At 38.1% G+C, this 23,428-nt stretch overlaps 1 protein-coding gene across 1 annotated transcript; it reads left to right on the forward strand.

Annotated features, from left to right (window-relative positions):
- The first annotated feature begins 2,077 nt into the window (after window positions 1-2,077).
- On the forward strand, window positions 2,078-21,787 carry LOC149135141 (uncharacterized). The gene is made up of 2 exons (XM_089353475.1): window positions 2,078-2,836; window positions 21,686-21,787. The coding sequence occupies exons 1-2, from the start codon at window positions 2,078-2,080 to the stop codon at window positions 21,785-21,787; spliced, it is 861 nt and encodes a 286-aa protein (XP_089209601.1).
- Window positions 21,788-23,428: the final 1,641 nt, after the last annotated feature.

The raw sequence follows: 23,428 nt of genomic DNA on the forward strand, positions 1-23,428 counted from the left end.
TATATATATATATATAGAAAAATAATAAGGTACTCAGAGATCTAGATGGTTGTACATTTACAGATTTTTGTTAAAAATGTCACGTTTTTATAAATCATGTATTAGTGCTTGCGTCTACTCTAATAGATTCTTCAGATTTAAATTTTTCTGAAGGGATTCGTCTTTTTTTATAGTATTATTGAGTGTGTAGAGCAGGAGAGAGAGAGGGAGGAGGAAAAAAAGTAATGTAGGGTGTATAGGATAGTAAAACAGGGTGAGGAATGGGGAGAAAGTGAGAGAGGGTGTGTGTGTGCCTGTGTGTGTGTGTCTGTGTATCTGAAAGGAGTGTCATTGGAAAAGAGAAGGAAAGAAAGAAGAGAGAAAGAATGTGTATATGTATATATATATATATATATAATGGGGTAATTTGGGGAGGGATACGGAATTTACTAGTCAATATAAATTTGGAGATGCTGATTTTTCTTATGTGATATTTCATGTCGCATGGTCAAATGTACATCGGTTTATTAGCATTTTCAGATTTATAATTTTGAATATCATGCTGAAGAGTGAAATGAATTTTTATAAAATTCTAATCACGAAACGTCATACATGATTAACTAACGGCAGGTTTGTTTAGTTTATTTTTCCTCTTTTATTCTGTGAGCCATGAATATCGCTATCCCTTGGAGACTTAAGTGTAGTTAGAATTAGTAGTTTTAACTGGTATTTCTAAATTTTCAGTATGTTGGTGAAGCAACTTTTGCTGATCCATATATTATGTTTATAATTATAAATGTTTTACCGATAAAGGTTTTTTGCATACTGAACTACTTGGCAAAATTGTTAATTATTAATTTATTAATTAATTGACAATTCCCTGCCCTTTATCTCTCTCTCTCTCTACATATATATATATATATATATATATATATATATACATATATTAATACATACATATATATATATATATATATATATATATATATATATATATATATATATATATATATATATATATATATATATATACATATATTAATATATACATATATATATATATACATATATATATATATATATATATATATATATATATATATATATATATATATATATATATATGTATATAGAAAAAAATTAAGGTACTCAGAAATCTGGATGTTTGTACATTTACAGATTTTTATTAATGTCACATATTAAATAAAGCGCTTTTCACCTAGTCGTGTAGGATTTTCAAATTGTTTTGAGAAAACTTTGCGGAGGGTCTCTTTATATAGTTTTATTGAGTGTGTAGGGGTGGAGAGAGAGATATATAGGATAGTAAGAGAGGGTGAAGAAAAGTGAGAGAGAGATATATAGGATAGTAAGAGAGGGTGAAGAAAAGTGAGAGAGAGAGAGAGAGTGTGTGTGTGTGTGTGTGAGCGTGTGTTTTTTGTGTTGGTGTGTGTGTCTGTGTGTGTGCGTGTGTGTGTCGATGGGAAATTTACACCCGCACCTACACCAAATCTCATAGAACTAAAAACTGATATAGACAACTTTAGCCGCCGCCTCCGCCTTATGGAATTCTTTGAAAATAAGGAAACAGAAGATAACTCAATCATAAGAAAAAAATCCCATTTCACCCCCCACAAGGGGTGTGACAAACACGTAGACGCATACATAGAGACAATCTCCAAATTCCCTCTCAACACACATAAATGAAAACAGAACCTCTGCAGAGGAGAAAAACAAGCCTTACAAACACTAAAAAATGACAAGTCGATCATTTTAAAAGAAGCTGACAAAGGTGGAGCAATAGTAATTATGGATACAGATTACTACAAAGAAAAGATACTGGAGATACTTAATAACCAGACATACTACAAAGAGGAATCAACACAACCAGAGAAAGCAACAATAAAAAAAAATTGGAACATTGATCAATGAATACCAAGACTCCTTTACAGACAAGGAGAAAGACTATTTATGCAACTCAAGAACGAAAGAAAGCAATTTTTATGGATTACCCAAAATCCATAAAAGCTCGGAAATACAGGGAGCCATAAATGAACAGAGGAACCACTATATAAGAATACAAAGACCTGCAGACCTTACAATGAGACCCATAGTTGCAGGGCCCCAAGCGCCAACACAGCAACTAAGCCACTTCATAGATATACTCCTCAAACCTTTATGCCCACTGATACCAAGCTACATAAGGGATGACATAGACTTCCTCACACACATTCCAAATACGGTTCCAGAAAACACCATACTTGCAAGCTTCGATGTCACGAACTTATACACAAACATACCACACACCCTTGGTCTGGAAGCGATAAAATACTGGGTAGAGAAATATAGGGAACTCATAGATAAACGTTTCAAAACAGACTTTATCACCAAAGCCACCCAATTAATACTTGAAGAGAACACATTCTCATTTAACAACAAACCATACCGACAGATAACGGGCACGGCGATGGGTACGAAATTCGCACCTTCATATGCCAACCTAGTGATGGGTTTCCTTGAGAACAAGCTATACTATGAAATAGGGAACACCTTCGAACACAACTTCAGAGAAGACGTCAAGAAAAAGTGGAAACGCTACCTCGATGATTGTTTCATCTTTTGGAACAGATCAGAAGAAGATCTACGAACATTCCACAACATCCTCAACACACTGCACCCATCTATCCACTTCACAATAGATACCAACTACAACGAACTCCCCTTCCTAGACATCAACATCAAGATACACAACTCCATCGTTACAACAGACATCCACTACAAAAAAACCGACACACACCAATATTTAAATTTCTACTCCTGCCACCCATCCCACATAAAGAAAAACATTCCATATAGTATGGCAAGACGCATATGCAGCATAGTGACCGACTCACAGACACGCCACATAAGACTAGAGGAACTTAAAAACTTCCTACTAGAACAAAAATACCCACTCACCTTAATAGAAAACGGAATCGAAAGAGCAACAAAACTGGACATTACACAACTCAGAACACCAAAAAAGAAAAACAAAGAAAACATCATCCCTTTCATTAACACACACAACCCTACAATCACCAACATGTTTCACATTATACACTCAAACCTACCAATAATCCAACAAAGCCCCAAAATGGAAAACCTACTAAACAAACATTGCATAAAAAACAGTAAACGCCAAGAAAAAAACTTTAAAAAACACCTTACAAGAGCGAAATTCTCAGCAGAGAATAAAACCGAATTCTACGTAAAAGAGTGTGGAGATGGTAGATGTGGAACCTGCAGCAACCCCATCTACAAATATATAGAGGGGAATAAACATAAAATTTAAGAGTGGTCACACATTCAAAGTAAATGCAGACATGAACTGCAAGACGCAGAATGTAATATACTGCATAACCTGCCCCACATGCAAGGAGAATTATATAGGTGAAACTGGAAATTCCTTATGTCAACGAGCCAGAATTCACCGACAACATGTCCGACAGGAGGAACTACGGAAAATTCCACTGAGTGAACACCTAGGAACATGTGGGGAACGAAAATTTAAGATCTTTCCCTTCTATAAATGCTCAAGAAACGATACCTCCTTCAGGAAAAATATGGAGAAATACTTCATAGCAAAATTCTCACCAAAACTGAATGGCTGAAATATGCAGATCACAACCCATCTAGGATCTTCAACTTTGGAACAACAGACCCTAAAAAAACGGCAAGAAACCCAGATAGTGGGACATTTTTGTACCAACAAGAATTGAACCCAGTTACCTAGGTTCTCATATTTCTCTCCTAACTTTTTTTTAACTAACCAGCTGTATAGATATAATCACAATTCCTTCCTTCCCTTTTACACCCCTTTCAGACACACACACACGCACACACACACACACACACACACACACACGCACTCTCTACCACTGGACAATGATACCAAAGAATACCATGAACTTGTCACAGCAGGAACTGACCAACTGTAAACAGAATCTTCTTCTTCCCTCCCCTTCCCACTGACACACCTTTCAAACACACAGGCACACACACACGCACACAGACACACACGTACACACACACACACATACACACACACACACACACACACACACACACAAACGCACCCACACTCTCCTACTAGACAATGACACCAAAAATTCTTTTTGAAAAGCAACTTCTTCAAAACGATCACACCTGCTTTTGCCATTCCTTTAAAAGGCTAAAAATAAACTTATTGACAAGAACTAACCAGCTATGAACCCAATTTTCTTCTTTTCTCTTTCCTATCGACACACACACGCACACACACAGACACACACACCAACACAAAAACACACACACACACACTCTCTCTCTCACTTTTCCTCACCCTCTCTTACTATCCTATATATATATCTCTCCACCCCTACACACTCAATAAAACTATATAAAGAGACCCTCCGCAAAGTTTTCTCAAAACAATTTGAAAATCCTACACGACTAGGTGAAAAGCGCTTTATTTAATATGTGACATTAATAAAAGTCTGTAAATGTACAAACATCCAGATTTCTGAGTACCTTAATTTTTTTCTATATAATTTCTGTACATCACCTCCAAACCTTCAAATATATATATATATATATATATATATATATATATATATATATATATATATATATATGCACACACACATGCATAACTTATAATAAACACAATCATCTGTTCCCTAAGAATGTTTAACTGTTGCTGTTTGGAACCATACTATTAGATGTTCCAAATACAACTGGATGCTTAGCCCAAAATAAGCATACACTTACTAGTTTAAAAACCAGATAAATGTGCTTACGAATTAAACTGTAGATTAATTTTAAATTAGAAATGTTTTCAATTCTTAACCTGTGAAGCTCTTTAACCTTTCAGCCTTGTCTAGTAAAGAAAAAAAATTAAGGACACAGTCCAACAAAACCAAAATACTTTGAACACACACACATGTATACATGTATGTATGTGTGTGCAAGTATAACTCTAGGCAAAAATTGGTCAAATGCTTTATAAATTTATTTCCTTTCTGTGTCTACCAATTTCTCACTTTTATAAAGCATTTGTGCAATTCCCCCACCAACTGCCTTAACCCACAATGGTCCAAATAGGGAGCTCTCTAGGTTTTACCAACACTGTGGGCAATGTTCATTCCTTCGCATGGTGCTTGTTTACATGTTTGTTTGTTTTATTTACAATGTCCTCAGCAGTTTTGGGCCACTTACAACATATACTACTTTTCCATACTTTTACGTTTTATTTTTTATTTACATCTACCTGTATAATAGTTTTAATAGCTTGCCCTTTGTTTTTAAATTTAACTGACCAATTATATCGAAAGCTGGACTTTGGTTAATCCCATTACAGGCAATAGGTGGTTGGTCTTTACAACATATCAGTAAGTAAATAATTGTAATTAATTGATGGGAATTTTATTAGGATAAACTATTAATTAGTATTATTAACAGAATCTTAACTATTATGATTACTTCTAAACGTTATGGCACTATCCCTCCCTCTTTTTCTAGACCTATTGGCGTATCCCATTATGGTAAAGTATTTATTTACCATTTTATTATTTATATACCTTGTCACCCATCCAGTAATATTTTTAGTTTAGTCATTTGCTCAATGTCCTGAAGCGTCACATTGCAAAATGGTATGATTTAAATATATTAAGCCTTTATTCTTTTTCTCGAGGCTCTTCTTTTCTGTTCTTTTCTTTTAATGTATTTTTCCTCACTCTGATGAAGCTCCATGTTCCAGATCTGATGTGTTACAAAATATGATGAATATTCCCAGAATTTTCAATGGCAATGCCGTGAAACATTGGAAGCAGAAACAGCTATTAGATGGGATACAGTCTTTGTATTAAAGTAATAATCGATATTAGTCAATTGTTGTTGATCAATATTTCTCCATTTTCTGCTTACTTTATATATGTATATATAAATATATATCTATATATGAAAATGTTACGAATATGAATATACAAATAATCCTCCAAAACAATTAGATTAAAGTAATATGGTAAGTTTGTTTATTTTAATATCTTTTTTTGTATATATGAGTGACCTAGTAAGCCCGATTTATTATGGAGGTGGTGGTGGAAGTTAGCTAGATGAAAGTGTAGATGATTTGAACGTGAGAGGAAATTACGTCTCTCCAACACAAAGGAAACCATTACTGCTTGTGACCTAGTTAAACTTTTCCGCCAAACTGATTGATATTTTCACTTGACAGTTAAAACCATTCTCAATAAGAAACGCTTTATTTAAATGTGCATATGCTACGTTTCTGCTCTCTTAACTTACGTTTTATGTTTCACGACCACAAGGTAACTTACCTGAATATATTTCAACTGAGTTAAATCGAAATAAAGGAAAAATAAATTCAACAAATTTTCCTTTATAGAAATAATTCAACTGCCTTTCTATTTGATCGAGTAGACCTATGATCACATGCATTCCAGTCATGAAAATTCAAAATTATTATCTATCAGGAACAAAATTGCCCAATGTATTTAGCATGGCAGGATGTGTTTCAATGTGAAGGTTAGTTACAACATGAAATTTTAATAGTTATTGTTTTGGAGGAGTGTATCTGGAACAGAATTTAAAACAAGGGCTAAAACGAAATGAATAATAGTAAATAATTTTTCTTTCAAACATGGTGACTAATTAAAAATCTATTTAAAAAATGTGAATATGATAGTATAGTATAGTATATATATATATATATATATATATATATATATATATATATATATACATATATATATATATATATATATATATATATATGTGTGTGTGTGTATATATATATATTTATTCTTTTACTTGTTTCAGTCATTTGACTGTGGCCATGCTGGAGCACCACCTTTAGTCGAACAAATTGACCCCAAAACTTATTCTTTGTAAGCCTAGTACTTATTCTATCGGTCTTTTTTGCTGACCTGATAAGTTACAGGGATGTAAACACACCATAATCGGTTGTCAAACGATGATGGGGGAACAAACACACACACACACACATACACACGTATATATATGACGGGCCTCTTTCAGTTTCTGTCTACCAAATCCACTCACAAGGCTTTGGTCGGGAAGCAAGCTTCTTACCACACAGCCACTCCTACACACACACACACACACACACACATAATTTAGAGAAAAAAACCGCAATTCTTAAATTCATCCGTGAAAATCCAGTCACATATAGAAAAATTGGATCTTTTTTAAAACGGGGTCACATTTTTCATTAATGTTTTACGTAGTGTTTTTGGTACCGAAAGACTTTCAAACTTCGTATACTTATCTATTTTGTGTTATAGAACAGAAAAATATTTTTGTATTCGAATTTATTTCATGTAAAAAATTGTCAGTGATTGGTTGAACGTCAGTGATTGGTTGAAATTACAGAAATACGACAACTTTTACATGGAATAACTTAGGGATTTCTTTTTTTTTTTAAGAAGACTAAGAGAAAAAGATGTTTTATATGACACATTCTACCAGTGTTCCAAGTTTCAAAGTGTTTCGTTAATGAAAAATGTGGCCCCCGTTTTAAAAAAGATCCGAAAAATTTAATAAGTAAATACACTAGAAAGACCTATAATAAAAATACAAAGTAATAAATATTAAAATAATAAAATATTATTTTAATAATTATTACTTTGTATTTTTATTATATGTCTTTTTAATGTATTTATTAAATTTTTCTATATGTGACTGGATTTTCATGGATGAATTCAAGAATTGTGGGTTTTTTTCTCTAAATTATATATTTATATATTATATATTGTGAAATTTAATTTAATTGTAATTTTGATAAATTAAATTAAATTGAATTTTTACCTGTAAATTTGGATTTTTATCCCTAACAGAGACGCTGTCAGTAAGGTGAGGGTTAGCAGTGAGTACAGTGAAGAATTCCGGGTAGAGGTAGGAGTTCACCAAGGTTCAGTCCTCAGCCCCCTCCTATTTATCATAGTCCTCCAGGCAATAACAGAGGAATTCAAGACAGGATGCCCCTGGGAGCTCCTCTATGCTGATGACCTTGCACTAATTGCTGAGTCACTATCAGAACTAGAGGAGAAGTTTCAGGTGTGGAAGCAAGGACTAGAATCGAAGAGCCTTAGAGTCAACCTAGCTAAAACCAAAGTCCTAATAAGTGGATGGTAGACAAAACACAAACCCCTTCAGGTAGATGGCCCTGCTTGATCTGTAGAAAAGGCATAGGTAGAAACTCTATAAGAGGTGCAGCAATATCAAAGGAAGGTTAACTAGGAAGATAGTTTTTGTATGTGGCAGATGTTCAGGAGCAATAGACACTGAAAATGTGCAGAAAACAACTTTCGTCACATTCCAGTGAGAAAAACTAGACTTAGTTGATAGCTTCCGCTATCTTGGTGACCAAGTTAGTAGTAGGGGAGGGTGTGCTGAAAGTGTAGCTGCTAGAATAAGAATAACCTGGGCAAAGTTCAGAGAGCTCTTACCTCTGCAGGTGACAAGGGGCCTCTCACTCAGAGTAAAAGGCAAACTGTATGACGCATATGTACGAACAGCCATGCTAAATGGCAGTGAAACAAGGGCCGTGACTGCTGAGAACATGCGTAGGCTCGCAAGGAATGAAGCCAGTATGCTCCGATGGATGTGTAATGTCAGTGTGCATACTAGACAGAGTGTAAGTACCTTGAGAGAAAAGTTGAATCTAAGAAGCATCAGTTGTAGTGTACAAGAGAGTCGATTGCGCTGGTATGGTCATGTGGCGAGAATGGATGAGGATAGCTGTGTAAAAAGTGCCACATCCTAGCAGTTGAGAGAACCTGTGGAAGAGGTAGGCCCAGGAAGACCTGGGATGAGGTGGTGAGGCATGACCTTCAAACATTGGGCCTCACCAAGGCAATGACTTCTGACCGAGACCTTTGTAAATATGCTGTGCGTGAGAAGACCTGGCAAGCTAAGTGAGACCTAAATCCAAGGCCTCTGCCAGGGATGTAGCAAGCCCACTTATGCGTACCTTTCCTTCATTGGACACTAAACTCTGCTTGTGAAGACCTTTTGAAGCAAGTGAAATCGATATCGAACTAAATTCGACGACTAGCACCCATGCCAACTTCATCTCCTTCATTGGACACTAAACTTGGCTTGCGAAGACCTGTTGGGGCAAGCGAAAGTGAAATTGTGATGGCACCTGTGCCCGTCGTTGCCTTCCTGGCACGTGTAAAGACATTTGAGCAAGATTGTTGCCAGTGCCACTGGCTCCTGTGCAGGTGGCACGTAAAATACACCATTTTCAATGTGGCCGTTGCCAGTACCGCCTGACTGGCCTTCGTGCCGGTGGCACGTAAAAACACCCACTACACTCTCGAAGTGGTTGGCATTAGGAAGGGCATCCAGCTTTAGAAACTCTGTCAAATCAGATTGGAGCCTGGTGTAGCCATCTGGTTCACCAGTCCTCAATCAAATCGTCCAACCCATGCTAGCATGGAAAGCGGACATTAAACGACAATGATGATGATGATGATTTTATATATATATATATATTATTGTATTTGGGGAGAGTCATTCTCTTTCCATGCCTTATTATTCAGTTCAATTTCCATTCATTTACTTACATATTTTTTCTAAAATTTTCATTTCATTTTGCAACCTTTTCAATAGTCGTTAACTCTGTCCATTATCACAGTTGCGTTCTTTTTGTTTCTTTGTTTGTGCATCAGTGTGCATGTGTTTACACATATGTATTCATGTGTGTATGCATGTATGTGTGTATACATGTATGTGTATGCATATATATATATATATATATATATATATATATATATATATATGCATGTGTGTACATTTGTATGTATGTATTCTTCATATTCATGTGTTTGTTTGTCTGTTTGTGAGTGTGTTTGTATGTGTGTGTGTACCTCTGTCTTCTTGTGTGTGCGTGTTTGAGTGTGTCTATTTGTATGGTTTTGTTTGGTTTTTATGGCTGTGAATCTCCATATGTGCCCTTGTGTGTGTGTGTGTGTGTATGGTCATGTGTTTCAGTCTTCATTTGTGTATGTATGTGTGAATGGGTGCTTGTCTGTCCATATTACCTGTGTACCTGTTTATCTGTCTGTTTACTTACATATCCATTTAGCTACACACACACACACACACACACATATATATATCATCATCATCATCATCATCATTGTCATCATTTAACGTTCACTTTCCATGGTGGTATGGGTTAGATAGTTTGACTGAGGGCTAGCAAGCCAGAAGGCTGCACCAAGCTCCAATCTGATCTGGCAAAGTTTCTACACCTGGATGCCCTTCCTAACACTAGCCACTCCGAGAGTGTAAGGGGTGCTTTTTACATGCCACCAGCACAAGGGCTGGTCAGGCAGTACTGGCATCGACCATGCCTGAATGGTGCTTTTTACATGCCACCGGCACGGAAGCCAGTCAGATGGCACTAGCAACAACCACACTCGAATGGTGCTTTTTATGTGCCACTGGCATGGGACCAGTCAGCCAGCACTGGCATTGACCATGCTTGAATGGTGCTTTTTATGTGTCACCGGCACGAGAGCCAGTCAGGCAACACTGGCAACAACCGCACTTGAATGGTGCTTTTCACATGCCACCGGCATGGGACCAGTCAGGTGGCACTGGTATCGACCATGCACGAATGGTGCTTTTTATGTGCCACCAGCACAGGTACCAATCAGGCAGTACTGTCATCAGCCATGACAATGACTTCACTTGATTCAACAGGTTTTCACAAGCGCATTTTATTGCCCAATGATTGATGGGAACTCTTAAATGGGCCGGTTATACTGCACTGGCATAGGCTACGGTTACAGCCTCACTTGGCTTACTGGGTCTTCTCAAGCACAGCATATCTCCAAAAGTCTCGGTCATGCTTCACCACCTCATCCCAGGTCTTCCTGGGTCTACTTCTTCCACAGGTTCCCTCTACTGCTAGGGTGTGACAGTTTTTCACACAGCTGATCTCATCCATACGTAATGCATGACCATACCAGCGCAGTCATCTCTCTTGTACACCACATCTGATGCTTCATATGTCCAAATTTTCTCTCAGGGCGCTTACACTCTGTCATGTATGCACACTGACATTACACATCCAGCAGATCATGCTAGCTTCATTCTTTCAAGCTTATGCATGTCCTCAGCAGTCACAGCCCATGTTTCACTGCCATGTAGCATGGCTGTTCACACACATGCGTCATACAGTCGAGGCCCATTGTCACCAGCAGAGGTAGGAGCTATCTGAACTTTGCCCAGGCTATTCTTATTCTAGCAGCTACACTCTCAGAGCATCCACCCCCGCTACTGACTTGGTCACCTAGATAACGGAAGCTATCAACTTCTTCTAGATGCTGTTTTCTGCACATTTTCAGTGTTTATTGCCTCTGAGCATTTGCAACAACACAAAAACTTATCTTCTCAGTTAGCCTTCATTTGATATTGCTGCACCTCTTATGTGTCCATAGCTTACACTGGGTACATCTTATGGAGTTTTTACCTACGCCTTTTCTACAGATCGAGCAGGACTATCTACCTGAAGGGATTTGTCATTTATCTGCCTTCCTACTTTATTTCATTAACGATTTGCCATGAAGGCATTACAAAGAGGGGACGAACATAGACAGACAAACATAAAGGGTGTATTAGCTGCTATTTAGCGATTAAATACAAAAATATAATACAAAAATATAATAATTATATTACTAGTTTTCTTATTCGGCGTTGCTCATTTCGATTTGTAATGGCTGCTCTGAAGGACAGGCATCCGATCACCAAGGTAGACCCCTTGCTTGTTCCTCCCTTTTCTGGTTTTCACTTACCTGGAGTCAGATACTCCCAGTTTTCTCGCCACAGGCTTCCATCTTCTCATGAATCTCTCTCGTGACAGGCACTTCTTCTCTAGCCTGATCTTACTCCTGAGGTGGTAACTAAAAAAGTTAGCCAACCCCTGGCCAGATACAAAGGTACCAGTCACTATTCCTCTCACATGCGTCTTCCATTCTGTTTCTTTCAGTATGGCTACTATGCAGAAAAAGCAAGCCTTCCTTTCTCTGTTAAGGGAAGGAGGCAGCACAATCTCAATGATAGATTCAGCTGATAGCTGTACTCTTCCCATCGATGACAACAGTTGTTCTGCGAAAACTATCAGTCCCGTTAATTCCAAACATTCCACAAATGTGTGCAAGACGGTTTCCCTGTCCTGCCCGCACCTCGGACACGTCGGCGAGACGGCACTTCCGTGCCTTGACAGTTTGAGACTTTGGTTTTTGCTAGATTAACTCTAAGGCCCTTCGATTCTAGACCTTGCTTCCACACCTGAAACTTCTCCTCTAGTTCTGATAGTGACTCAGCTATTAGAGCAAGGTCATCAGCATAGAGAAACTCCCAGGGGCATCCTGTCTTGAATTCCTGGAGGACTATGATGAATAAGAGGAGGCCAAGGACTGATCCTTGGTGGACCCCATATATATATATATATATATATATATATATATATATATATATAAAGCGAGATTTCTATACATCTTAAATTTGCAGAGGAATTTGTAGTGGGGTAGTTTAGCTTAATTGGTCAAAGCATCATGACGCGTAATCACGGGGATGTGAGTTCGAGTCCACAGCTAGCCACCTACACATTTTTCTGCAAAATAGGGGTAGTTTATCCTGTTCAGGCTATATTATTAGCATTATTCTGCGATTGAGAATTTAAAATCACTTAAGTGAGGGTGGATGAGTATATACATATAGGCACATGTACGTGGGTGTGCGGGCGCACATATGTATGTATGGACATGCGTGCTTACGCGATTGCTATGAACATTTTTACCCCTTTACCTTTACTCCCTCCCCTTACTTAGTGGTCATTCTAATAGCTCTTTTGTTTTAATAACAGTCAATCACACAGTAATTTCCCTTTGTGTAACGGTCATTTCCATAGCATTTTTTTGATGGCCCAATAACTGAAGAGATGCCGGCGTGGGTTTCCGCCCCAACATCTGAAACTCTGAGTTTTATCATGGCTACCGAATGATTGTCACATATTATTTTTACAGATAAATTCCTCTATTTACATAATATCGAGGTCTCTTTCATTCTTTTGTTGTCTTACCATTTCTATCAATATATATATTCTTCTTCTTCTTCTTAATCCTTTTTCCCCTTGTGGAGCATAGGGCCTCAACAGTTATTTTCCACTTTTTGCGATCATTGGCATGTTTCTTGGCTGCTTCTCATGTCAGGCCGGTGGTCATAAGCTCATCCAAAACGCTCCACTTCCATGTCTGCTTCGGGCATCCTCACTTCCTTTTCCCCTGCGGGTTCCAGTCAAGTGCTTGTCATGTCACATTTGAGGGTTCTTTCCGCAGTGTGTGTCTGATCCATCTCCATTTCCTTCGTCTAATCTGAACATGTATGGGCTCCTGGTTGACCCTTTCCCACAATTGATTTGAAGCCCTACAGACAGAGGAGGCAGAGGCAACTGTGGAACAATCCTGGACAAATTTGAAGGAGGCTACAGTTGGAGTGTGCAAAGAGGTTCTGGGAAGACGACCAGTGAACAGGAAGCCTTGGATAAGTGACGAGACTTGGCAGAAGATGGAGGAGCGGAAGATGCTGAAGCAGGAGTTGAACCAAGCCAGAACCCATCAGCAGAAGCAGGCTGTCAGTCACCAGTAAGTATAGTGAGGTGGTGAGAGAAGTCAATATATATATATATATATATACACACACACATGTCTACATAACAGCCTACTAACAACTCTACCTGTGGGTATTGGGGTATGACTACCTTCTATGTATATTTCTTATTTAGTACTGGGGATGTTTAATTTATGAGGACATACTCATGTATTTGTCTGAACGTTGGGTTCTTTGGGTGCTTGGATAAAATGTGGATGTCAAGTTGAACCAGTGTGGTAGAGTATGTAGGATTGTTTTTTGTCATTATATTGTCTCAAATGTTCATTTAGTCCCTCCGCAAATTGACAAGATATCTAATATTATAATAAAACAGTTCTGCTACAAGTTTTTATCTTTGCACTCAGATCCATGTGGTCAGACAGGATGTTGGTAAGCAACTGCTGCCACTATGTCTGGAGGCTGTGGTATTGTTTATTTAGTGGCATCAGTTTGAGACATTTTTTGCTATATATAGCAGAGCAGGGGTTGTCATGGATTAGCGGAGGACTAACACTATCATAAACAGCCTTTCCATATGAGTAACCACATTTGGTGGTGCTGGATTAAAATTAAATGGTGTTAGGTTGGACTGTCAGCATAGGCGGGGCTGTCATCTATACAGATGGCTGGGGTTAAAATGCTGTGCTCTTGAGTATGGAGAAGAAAAACCTAATATCTGGATTGTCAGGTGTCAGTGGTTTCATGCTCATTAAGAGGGCATACCTCAGGAGGCAACAATCAGATAGCTCATTCCTTTTGTTGATGGAATACATGTAGTCTCTTGTGGAGACAGAGTTGGCAATTGTGAGCTCCAGGTGGTCACGAATTCTCCAGATAAAATGGGAGGTGGATTTTTTCCTACCCCTGTACCTGAAAGAATCTCTAAGCTATCAGCAGTCAGAAAGATCTTAAGCAAAGCCAGTCCACACCATTGTAACAAGGCATTAGCAAGGAGTGGATTCACTGAGGAGTTAGTATATATGGAGGATACCCCACTCCAACCACCAAACCCGAAGAGGACCAGAAAGAGAAAGATAATCTGGTTCAATTCTCAATTTAACCTAGAAGTTTCAACCATCATAGCTAGACGTTTCCTGAAGCTAATTAAGAAAAACTTCTCTAAAACCCATAAGTATTATAAACTTTTTAATCCCTACAACATCAAGGTCAGTTACTCCAACTTAGACAATTCTAACACCACATCCTACAACAGACACAAGCACACACCTACACAGCTTCTGATACACACCCCAACCTGCAACTGGCAAAATCCTACCAACTGCCCACCGGGAGAATCTTGCCTCTCAAGCACTGCAATCTATAGTCACCCTCACACCATCTGATAAGCATTACAAGACACTACATGGGTATGACAGCCAATGTCTGCAAGGGAGGTTATGCACAGTATATGCATTCTTTCAGGTACAGGGGTAGGAAAAAATCCACCTCCCATTTTATCTGGAGAATTCGTGACCACCTGGAGCTCACAATTGCCAACTCTGCCTCCACAAGAGACTACATGTATTCCATCAACAAAAGGAATGAGCTATCTGATTGTTGCCTCCTGAGGTATGCCCTCTTAATGAGCATGAAACCACTGACACCTGACAATCCAGATATACATACTTTGCTTTTTTCCAGATTGAGGGTTACGTTCAGGAAGTTGACTTTTGTCAAATTGGTGGTGACTATTATAGATAGGCAAAATTGTTTGATCTTTATCAGATCCTTCCTGAACATCTCCATGGCATGGACCTTTATTTGGCTTGAGATTGCCAGGCTGTTGTCTCTATATAGGGCCACACTTTTTTAGAGTAGCCAGGATAAATAACCTAACAAGGTCAGCAGTGCCACCCTTGTTGTAGTTCCACATATGTTTGGCAAACAGAAGGTTGCCTACCTTCCTTCTTCACCTAATAGAGTCACTGTGAACCACAATTAACTTTCTAGTATTCATGATGATTCTGATATCAAGGTAATTGATATTGGTGAATTACCTACCAAAGTCTGCTGCCATCAGGGGAAAAGATTTCAACACTGAAAGGTAGAAATCCATGATATCAAACTGGATGAAACTGTAGGCTCCCTTATTTTTGATGTTGAAGAACCAGTTGATTTCAGCAGTGATGCAATACCATTGGATCAAACCTGTAGCCCTTCCAATATTGTAACTGATTGTATTGAGAATACACTAACTTACTATGCTTGTTTCACTCTTAGCAGGGTTAATGAGTCTGCATTTAGGGTTAGAAAGGAAGTTGGGTTTTATGATCTTTAAGTAAATATAGTTGGAGGCAGATGGAAAGGCAGTCCACATAATCCTCTGTATTTAGAAGGGTGACTAGCTCTTTTGCTTCAGTGTTGATGTCATATATAGAGGTGTTTGTTTTCTTGTATGTTTTGGTGACTGTGTTTGTAAAACGATTTACACACATAGAAGTGTTTGTTATTTTATTAGCAAGGATATATACGTGAAGTGATTGTTTCATTTTTGCCAAGAGTTAAGGAAGTTAGAACAACCCCAAAATCTTAACTTCTTTACCATGTTCATTATGTCAGCTTCAAAGCTCACAAGATCCTTTATCTGGGGAAGGCACTTTCAGGATTTAAACTTTAAATTAAACACACTTTGTTTCTTGATGAGGTGCATTAAATAAAGTTTACTTGGTGGTATTTGGATATTTTTCAAAGAGTGGTTGCCTCTCCATGATATTGTTACTGTTATAATGTTAGTCTCCTATTAATCCACAACATCACACTCTACAATGGACTGATGTCACTAAATAAACAATACTGCAGTCTCCAGACATAGTGGTGACAGCTGCCTACCAACACCTTATTCAACCACATGAGAACAAAGATATGAACTGATGTTGCTTTGAAACCAATAGCAGTATGTGATCTGAGTTGACCAATAGAGACCTAACATCTGAAGCCATCTTCAATTTATCCTGTTTCCTATTACCTTATCTACAAACTCCTGACAATTTAGGTTCATTCTATGAGCCTACAAAACTTTAAGTTGCATGGGGCTGAGCTAAACTGTTATTAAATAATACATGTAACTCCTACTAAATGTGTTGAGTGTCACTTTCTTTCATTTGTCCACTTCATCAGAACCTGTCAATCCGTTAATCGTTAATTAACAAAGTTAACATTTTCATTAACAATTTAACATTTAAGTTAACTTTGAAAATCATTATCGGAATAATTAACTTCCATTATATTTAGCTTCCATAAACTCAAGTCTGTTAACCCCCAAATTTCATAAAAAATGGTAAACTTTTAAAAGTTTCTATTGTTTTCAGATTGTCTCTTAGCATATTTAATAATGTACATGTCATTCTTTTGGCCTTTTTTAGGCCCTTTAAAATTAAAAACTATAAAATCAGTATTTTTTAACTCTAAAACAAAAAAAAAAAGACGTATAGTTTTTGGGTTCTAAAGGCCAAAAAAGCTGATTTTATAGTTTTGGCACTTTTTAACCCTCACCGACCAAAACCTGTGGTATCTAATTCCTCTACAAAACCATTGTCATCATCATCATTTAACGTCTGTTTTCCATGTTGGCATGGTTTGGATGGTTTGACTGGAAACTGGTAAGCTGCATCAGGTTCCAATCTGACTTGGCATAGTTTCTACAACTGGCTACCCTTCCTAATGCCAACCACTCCAAGAGTGAAGTGGATGCATTTTATATGCCACAACTACAATCTCACTTGGCTTGACAGGTTTTCTCAAGTATGGTATATTGCCAAAGGTCTTGGTCACTGCCTCTGTGAGGACCAACACTTGAATGGTGCTTTTTATGTGCTAGTTGCATCAAGGCACAGCACATCTCCTAACGTTTGAAGGGGTAGTTTTTATGTGACACTGGCATCAGCCACGACTACAATTTCACTTCATTTGACAGGTCTTCTCAAGCACGGCATATAACCAAAGGTCTCAGTCACTTGTCATTGCCTCCATGTGGCTCAATGTTCGAAGATCATGCTTCACTACCTCATCCCATGTCTTCCTGGGTCTACCTCTTCCATAAGTCACAAGTTCCCTCCACCGTTAGAGTTTGGCACTTCTTTACACATCTGTCCTTGTCTGTATGCATCACATGACCATACCAGCAGTCTCGCTTGCACACTACATCTGATGCTTCTTATGCCCAATTTTTCTCTCAAGTGGCTTACACTTTGCCATGCATACACACTGACATTACGCTTCCAGCGAAACATACTAGCTTAATTTCATGGCTGTTCGCACACAAGCATCATACGATATACCTTTCACTCTGAGAAAGAGGCCGTTTGTTACCAACAGAGATAGGAGCTCTCTGAACTTTGCCCAGCCTATTATTATTTTAGCAGATATGCTCCTGGAGTATCAACTTCAGCTACTGACTCGATCACCTAGATAACAGAAGCTATCAACTACTTATAGTTTTCCCCCTGGCATTTGATGGAATGTATTTTCTGTAGATTTTTAGTGTTAATCATACCTGTGCACCTTCCACACACAAAAACTATTATCCTTGCTAATCTTCCTCTGATATTGCTGCACCCCTTATGTGCCCATAGCTTGCACTGGGTACATTTTATGGAATTTCTACCTACAGATTGAGCAGGGCTATCTACCCGAAGGGGTTTGTAGTTTTTCTGCTCTTCTACTTACTAAGACTTTGGTTTTTGCTAGATTAACAAGACCTTTCGATTCTAGACCGTGCTTCCACACCTGAAATTTCTCTAGTTCTTGAAGTGATTTGGCTAGGAGAACATGGTCATTCACATAGAGGAGCAGCCCATTTTAAATTCCTTTGTTATTGCCTGGAGGGTTATGATGAACAAGAAGGGGCTGAGAACTGATCCTTGCTAAACCCCTACTTGTACAATGAGTATAGCGATCTATACTCATTGCCAACCTTCACCTTACTGGTAGCATCCCTGTACATGCAAATAACCCCAATGTAATCAGTAGAACTGTACGCACATCAAACTTTATGAAGACAATTCGTGTATAGTTCTGCAAATTATATTGAATTAGAACGGTCGTACTGACGAGCCACGGACGTTTTTACGTAAGTAAAAGAATTGATGGCGAAACCTGGTATACGATTAATTTTTTATTTTGTATATTTTCATTTGTCTTGCCCACTTATGTTCTGGTGTTTGCTGAATTTTTTCTAGAGAACATTCTTTTCTTTGTGGTTAGATCATAGATGATCTCTTTCTAGCATATCGGATGTCCACTTAGTAGTCATCCCTTCTTATACGTATATATATATGTGTGTGTGTATATGATGGGCTTCTTTCAGTTTCTGTCAATAAAATCCACTTACAAGGCTTTGGTCAGCCTGAGGCTATAGTAGAAGATACTCTTTAAAGTATAGAGTTGAATTTCATGTAGCCACCTGTTGGCAACTTTTCTCCCCCACCCATTTTGTAGGAGATATTACCCATTTTCTGGGCTCTTTTCACAGCTATACCCTGTTCAAAATTAGCATTAGTTTTTGTATGAAAAAAAAAAAGTGGGGCTTGTTTCTAGTTTGTAGAGAAAATGTTAAACGTGCCTGAAAAAAAACATGGTCTTTCCCCCCAACTAAAAGACATGAAAGAAGGCGAATAAGTACCGGGTGTAGGGGAAAGAAGAGAAAACTAACAGTTGATCATTCTAGAACTCCTAGAATGAAAACGTAAACACCTGAAAGACTTTCCCTGTATTAATTACTAAATGTCTTTCCCTCTTCTTCATTGTTAAAAGTAAAGAAGCTAGAAAAGATCAATTGTATTTCAGTGTAATTGTCATTTTAAATGACTGAGGCTTTCCTTTTTCTATCTCTATCACTTTAATCCCTTTCTCTATGTTTAAGAGAGTGAAGGTGCGTGGCTCAGTGGTTAGGGGTATTCGGCCCATGATGTAAAGTCATGAGTACAATTTCCTGTGGCATGCTGAGTTCTTGAGCAAGATACTGTACTTTACCTTGCTGCAGTCCACTCAGCTGGCAAAAGTGAGTTGTAGCTGTAATTGAAAGGGGCCAGCCTTGTCACATTCTGTATGAGGCTGAATCTACTTGAGAGCTGTTATGGTGTACATGTCTGTGGAATACTTAGCCAATCACATGTTAATTTTATGAGCAGATTGTTCCATTGATCAGATAAACAGGATCCTCATCATGGTAAGCAACAGAGTGCCATTTTTTAAAAAAGAGTGAAGAAAAGGAAATGTTCCATATCATAAAGCAAAAATGTCATGTTTAGTATAAGCAGTGAAAGCTAGGACAAAATAATTGCTATTCCGTTGTGTAGTGACTTCACTCTGGACTCATGCTCAGTTTGATAACAACAGCCTGTGCATTGGTGTTTACTTGGGGACTTGACCTCCAGATCTGTGAGACCCACAAATGCTGCTGTTAGGACCAGATTAACACCCATAGCGACCCTAACGACTAAAAAGATTTTCCTGCCCCTTTATAGGATCTTTTTTCATTTTCTTCCAACCACTTGAAGGTTTATCTTGCTCCAGTCCACTCAGCAGGCCAAAATGAGTTGTTATTGAAAGGGGCCAGCCTTGTCATATTCTGTGTGAGGCTGAATCTCCCTGAGAACTATGTTAACGGTATGCATATCTATAGAGTACTCAGCCAATTGCAAGTTAATTTTATCCTTGTGTGGTAATGCAAAGTGAAAGTGACGTCTAATATTTGCTGTAGTTATTTGTCTTTGATTTAACAATGTGTCTATGTATCTACTGTCTCTCTCACTTCCTCTGTGTCCCTTGTCTCTCCCACTTTTAATTTAACAATGTGTGTATGTATCTATGTATCTGCTTTTCTTTTGATGTATGCATCATTCTACTCTGAAAATACCGATAAACATTTTACCTCTCCCTTCAATTGTAGAAAAGAACAGTAACATCCACAGCTCTTTGCTGAGAGAGAGTGTGTTAGAGAGGCAGACGGATAGATAGACAACATTCTCTTTCACTATTATTCTCTATCCACTCCCTTCACTCAATCTATCTCTCTAAATCTCTTTCCCCCTCCCTACTCTGTTTCCTTACTTCTGTTCTCCTGCATTTAAGGCATGTTCACTTACCTCTCAGCGCTATCAATCTCCCCTGCCTCTCTCTCATCCCTCCTCTTTGCCTCTCACTTCAACTATACTTCCTCTGCTTCTGTCCCTCCCCTCTCTCCCACTTTGCCACTCACTCTGCTTAACACCTTTCATTTTTCTATTTCTTTGTACTTTGCTCTTCAACCTTTTTACCTCTTCCTTCGAAGTGTGACACACACCACAGGTATGTATGTATGAAAACAAAAAAAAATAAGTGTATTAATATTATTGATGATGACGATAATGTGAACAAATAAGCATTACGTTTCGCAGATTAATATGAACACTAAAGAGGTTTTTTTTTCTTACACACACAACACGGACTTGCTCACGTGGGACTACATGTGTGTTACTTTGACATTATCATTCCATAAAATTTGTTTATGGGGAGAAAAATATTGAAAAATATCAATAGATGTGTGAGTGAAAAAAAAACGAGGAGAGAGGTTTTGGAATGTGCTAGAAACAACAGCCAGATATCCCTTAAATCACACATTTTCCTCTGAAATTATTAACAATTTTTTTTTAAACCAAAAATGTTTCTATCACAGGTTTTAAGTGCATAGTGGAAAAAAAAAAAAGAAATGGCTAAAATCATTTCGGACTGGGGTGGTGGGCATGAAACAAAATAAATTTTCAAAATTTTTTTTTTTCATAAAAAGATGCTTCCTATCATACTGAAGACATTGGGGGGAAAACATTGGAAAATATCCCTGTCAAAACGGAGAACTTCCAACTTATGTAGGCAGTCTGATCTGAAACTGTTTTCCAGAATTCCTTCCCCCTCCAAAAATTTTGTCTACAAATTTCTTTGTAATCGTAATCTACACCGTCTGAAAGATATTTGTATAAAATTTTATTAAAAAATACCTATTTTCCAGAAAGTTATGAAGGGGAAAATGTCGGGTCCTGTGAAATCTTCTAAATCTTTACATACACTCAATTTTCAGGATATAAGCGATTATTTGGTGAAAGTTTCGTGAAAAAGTATCCATTTCTCTGGAAGTTATGAGGCAACAAAGTTGATGTGGTAATAAACTGAAGTTATACCTTTTTTCAATAACCGTTAACGTTAACGGATAACGAAGTTCACTTTTTGGTTAATGGATTAACAATTAATGAAGGTGATCTTCATCGTTTAACATGAGATTTCTATGCTGACAAACCAGAGGATTGTGCCAAGCTCTACTGTCAGCATGGTTTCTGTGGCTGGATGCTCTTCTTAATGCCGACCACTTTACAGAGTGTATTGAGTGCTTTTTATATGGCAAGACTGGTGAGGTCACTAGTAATTTGCAAAACAAAGACACCTCAACTGAGAGGGAGAGCAGTATTGAGAGAGGAGACTTTGCACCAGATGATGAGTAGTGAAACTATGTCAGAGGGGCAGATATGTACAGGGTGTTTGGGTTAAATTCGAACAGCGAACGAAGTGCAAACAACTTTGGATGCAAGCTGTGCTGTAGAACCTTTGCAACTGTGAGAGGCTTGAAAATACATCAAGGAAAGACTTGTGAAAAGAAGACAGAGCAGTGTAGATCATCTGATCGTAAAACACGTGGCAAATCATCCCCAGACGCAAACCATAGCGGATTGATAAATGCTACAGCAAAGATCTCTTCCTGTCAGGAAACTGCAAGTTATGAAACTGATACATCAGATAGTTTTGTGTCCTGCTGCTAATGATAAAGAGAAATATAAAGAGTTTGAAAACAAGGTATGTCAAGCTCTTTATAAAATGACAGGCTCTACAGTGGAGAAACTGGGAAAATTAACAAACTCAATTTACAATACAGGAAAGGAATTATTTGGAGTGAAAGAGAGTATCCGATTAGTGAAAGGAAAGTGTGGACCAAGCAGGAGGATCAGGAAAAGACCAGCCTAAGAAAGTGATGGAAATGGGCTACAGAAGATGAAAAACCTGGCCTCGTGCTGCTGTATGACGATTTGAAAAGGAAATGTTGATACGAGCGTCGAAAGGAGAGTAAAAGGACTTGGGGGGGCAGTTTCTGAAGGACCCATACGGGTTTACTAAGAAGCTGTTCACTGAACCAAAGAGTGGCTCTTTATCGTGCATAAAAGAAGAATTGGATGCTCATATCAAAGAAACCTCCAGCGATCCGCACCGTAACCAGCCACTGCCACTTTTACATGGGCTGAATCATCTCAGAACCCGATATCGAATTTCAAATTGGGGATGTCAGGAAGAGAGAGGTGAATGATTTCATAAGAAAAGCTAGAGCAAAGAGTGCCCCAGGAGGTGATGGCGTCTCATATAAAGTCTATAAATATTGCAATTGTCTGCGAAAGAAGCTCTTTGTCCTACTCCGGCAACTGTGGCACGAAGAGACTCTAGTAGAGGATTGGTGTAAGGCAGAAGGTATATACCTGCTGAAGGAGGCCAATGCAGAGACTATGAAACAGTTTAAGCTAATATACTTATTGAATGTGGAAGGCAAGATCTTTATGGGAATTCTTTCGAGTAGAACAGTGACATATTTACAGAATAATGGATATGTTGATGAATCTGTTCAAAAGGCCGGAATCCCTGAATGCGTTGAACACTGTTTTTCTATCTGGAAAGCGATCCAGGATGCCAAACAGAACAAAAGAAGTCTGAACGT

The sequence above is a fragment of the Octopus bimaculoides genome, chromosome 6 (assembly GCF_046866305.1).
Source record: "Octopus bimaculoides isolate indiv1 chromosome 6, ASM4686630v1, whole genome shotgun sequence".
In the NCBI taxonomy this organism is placed as follows: domain Eukaryota; kingdom Metazoa; phylum Mollusca; class Cephalopoda; order Octopoda; family Octopodidae; genus Octopus; species Octopus bimaculoides.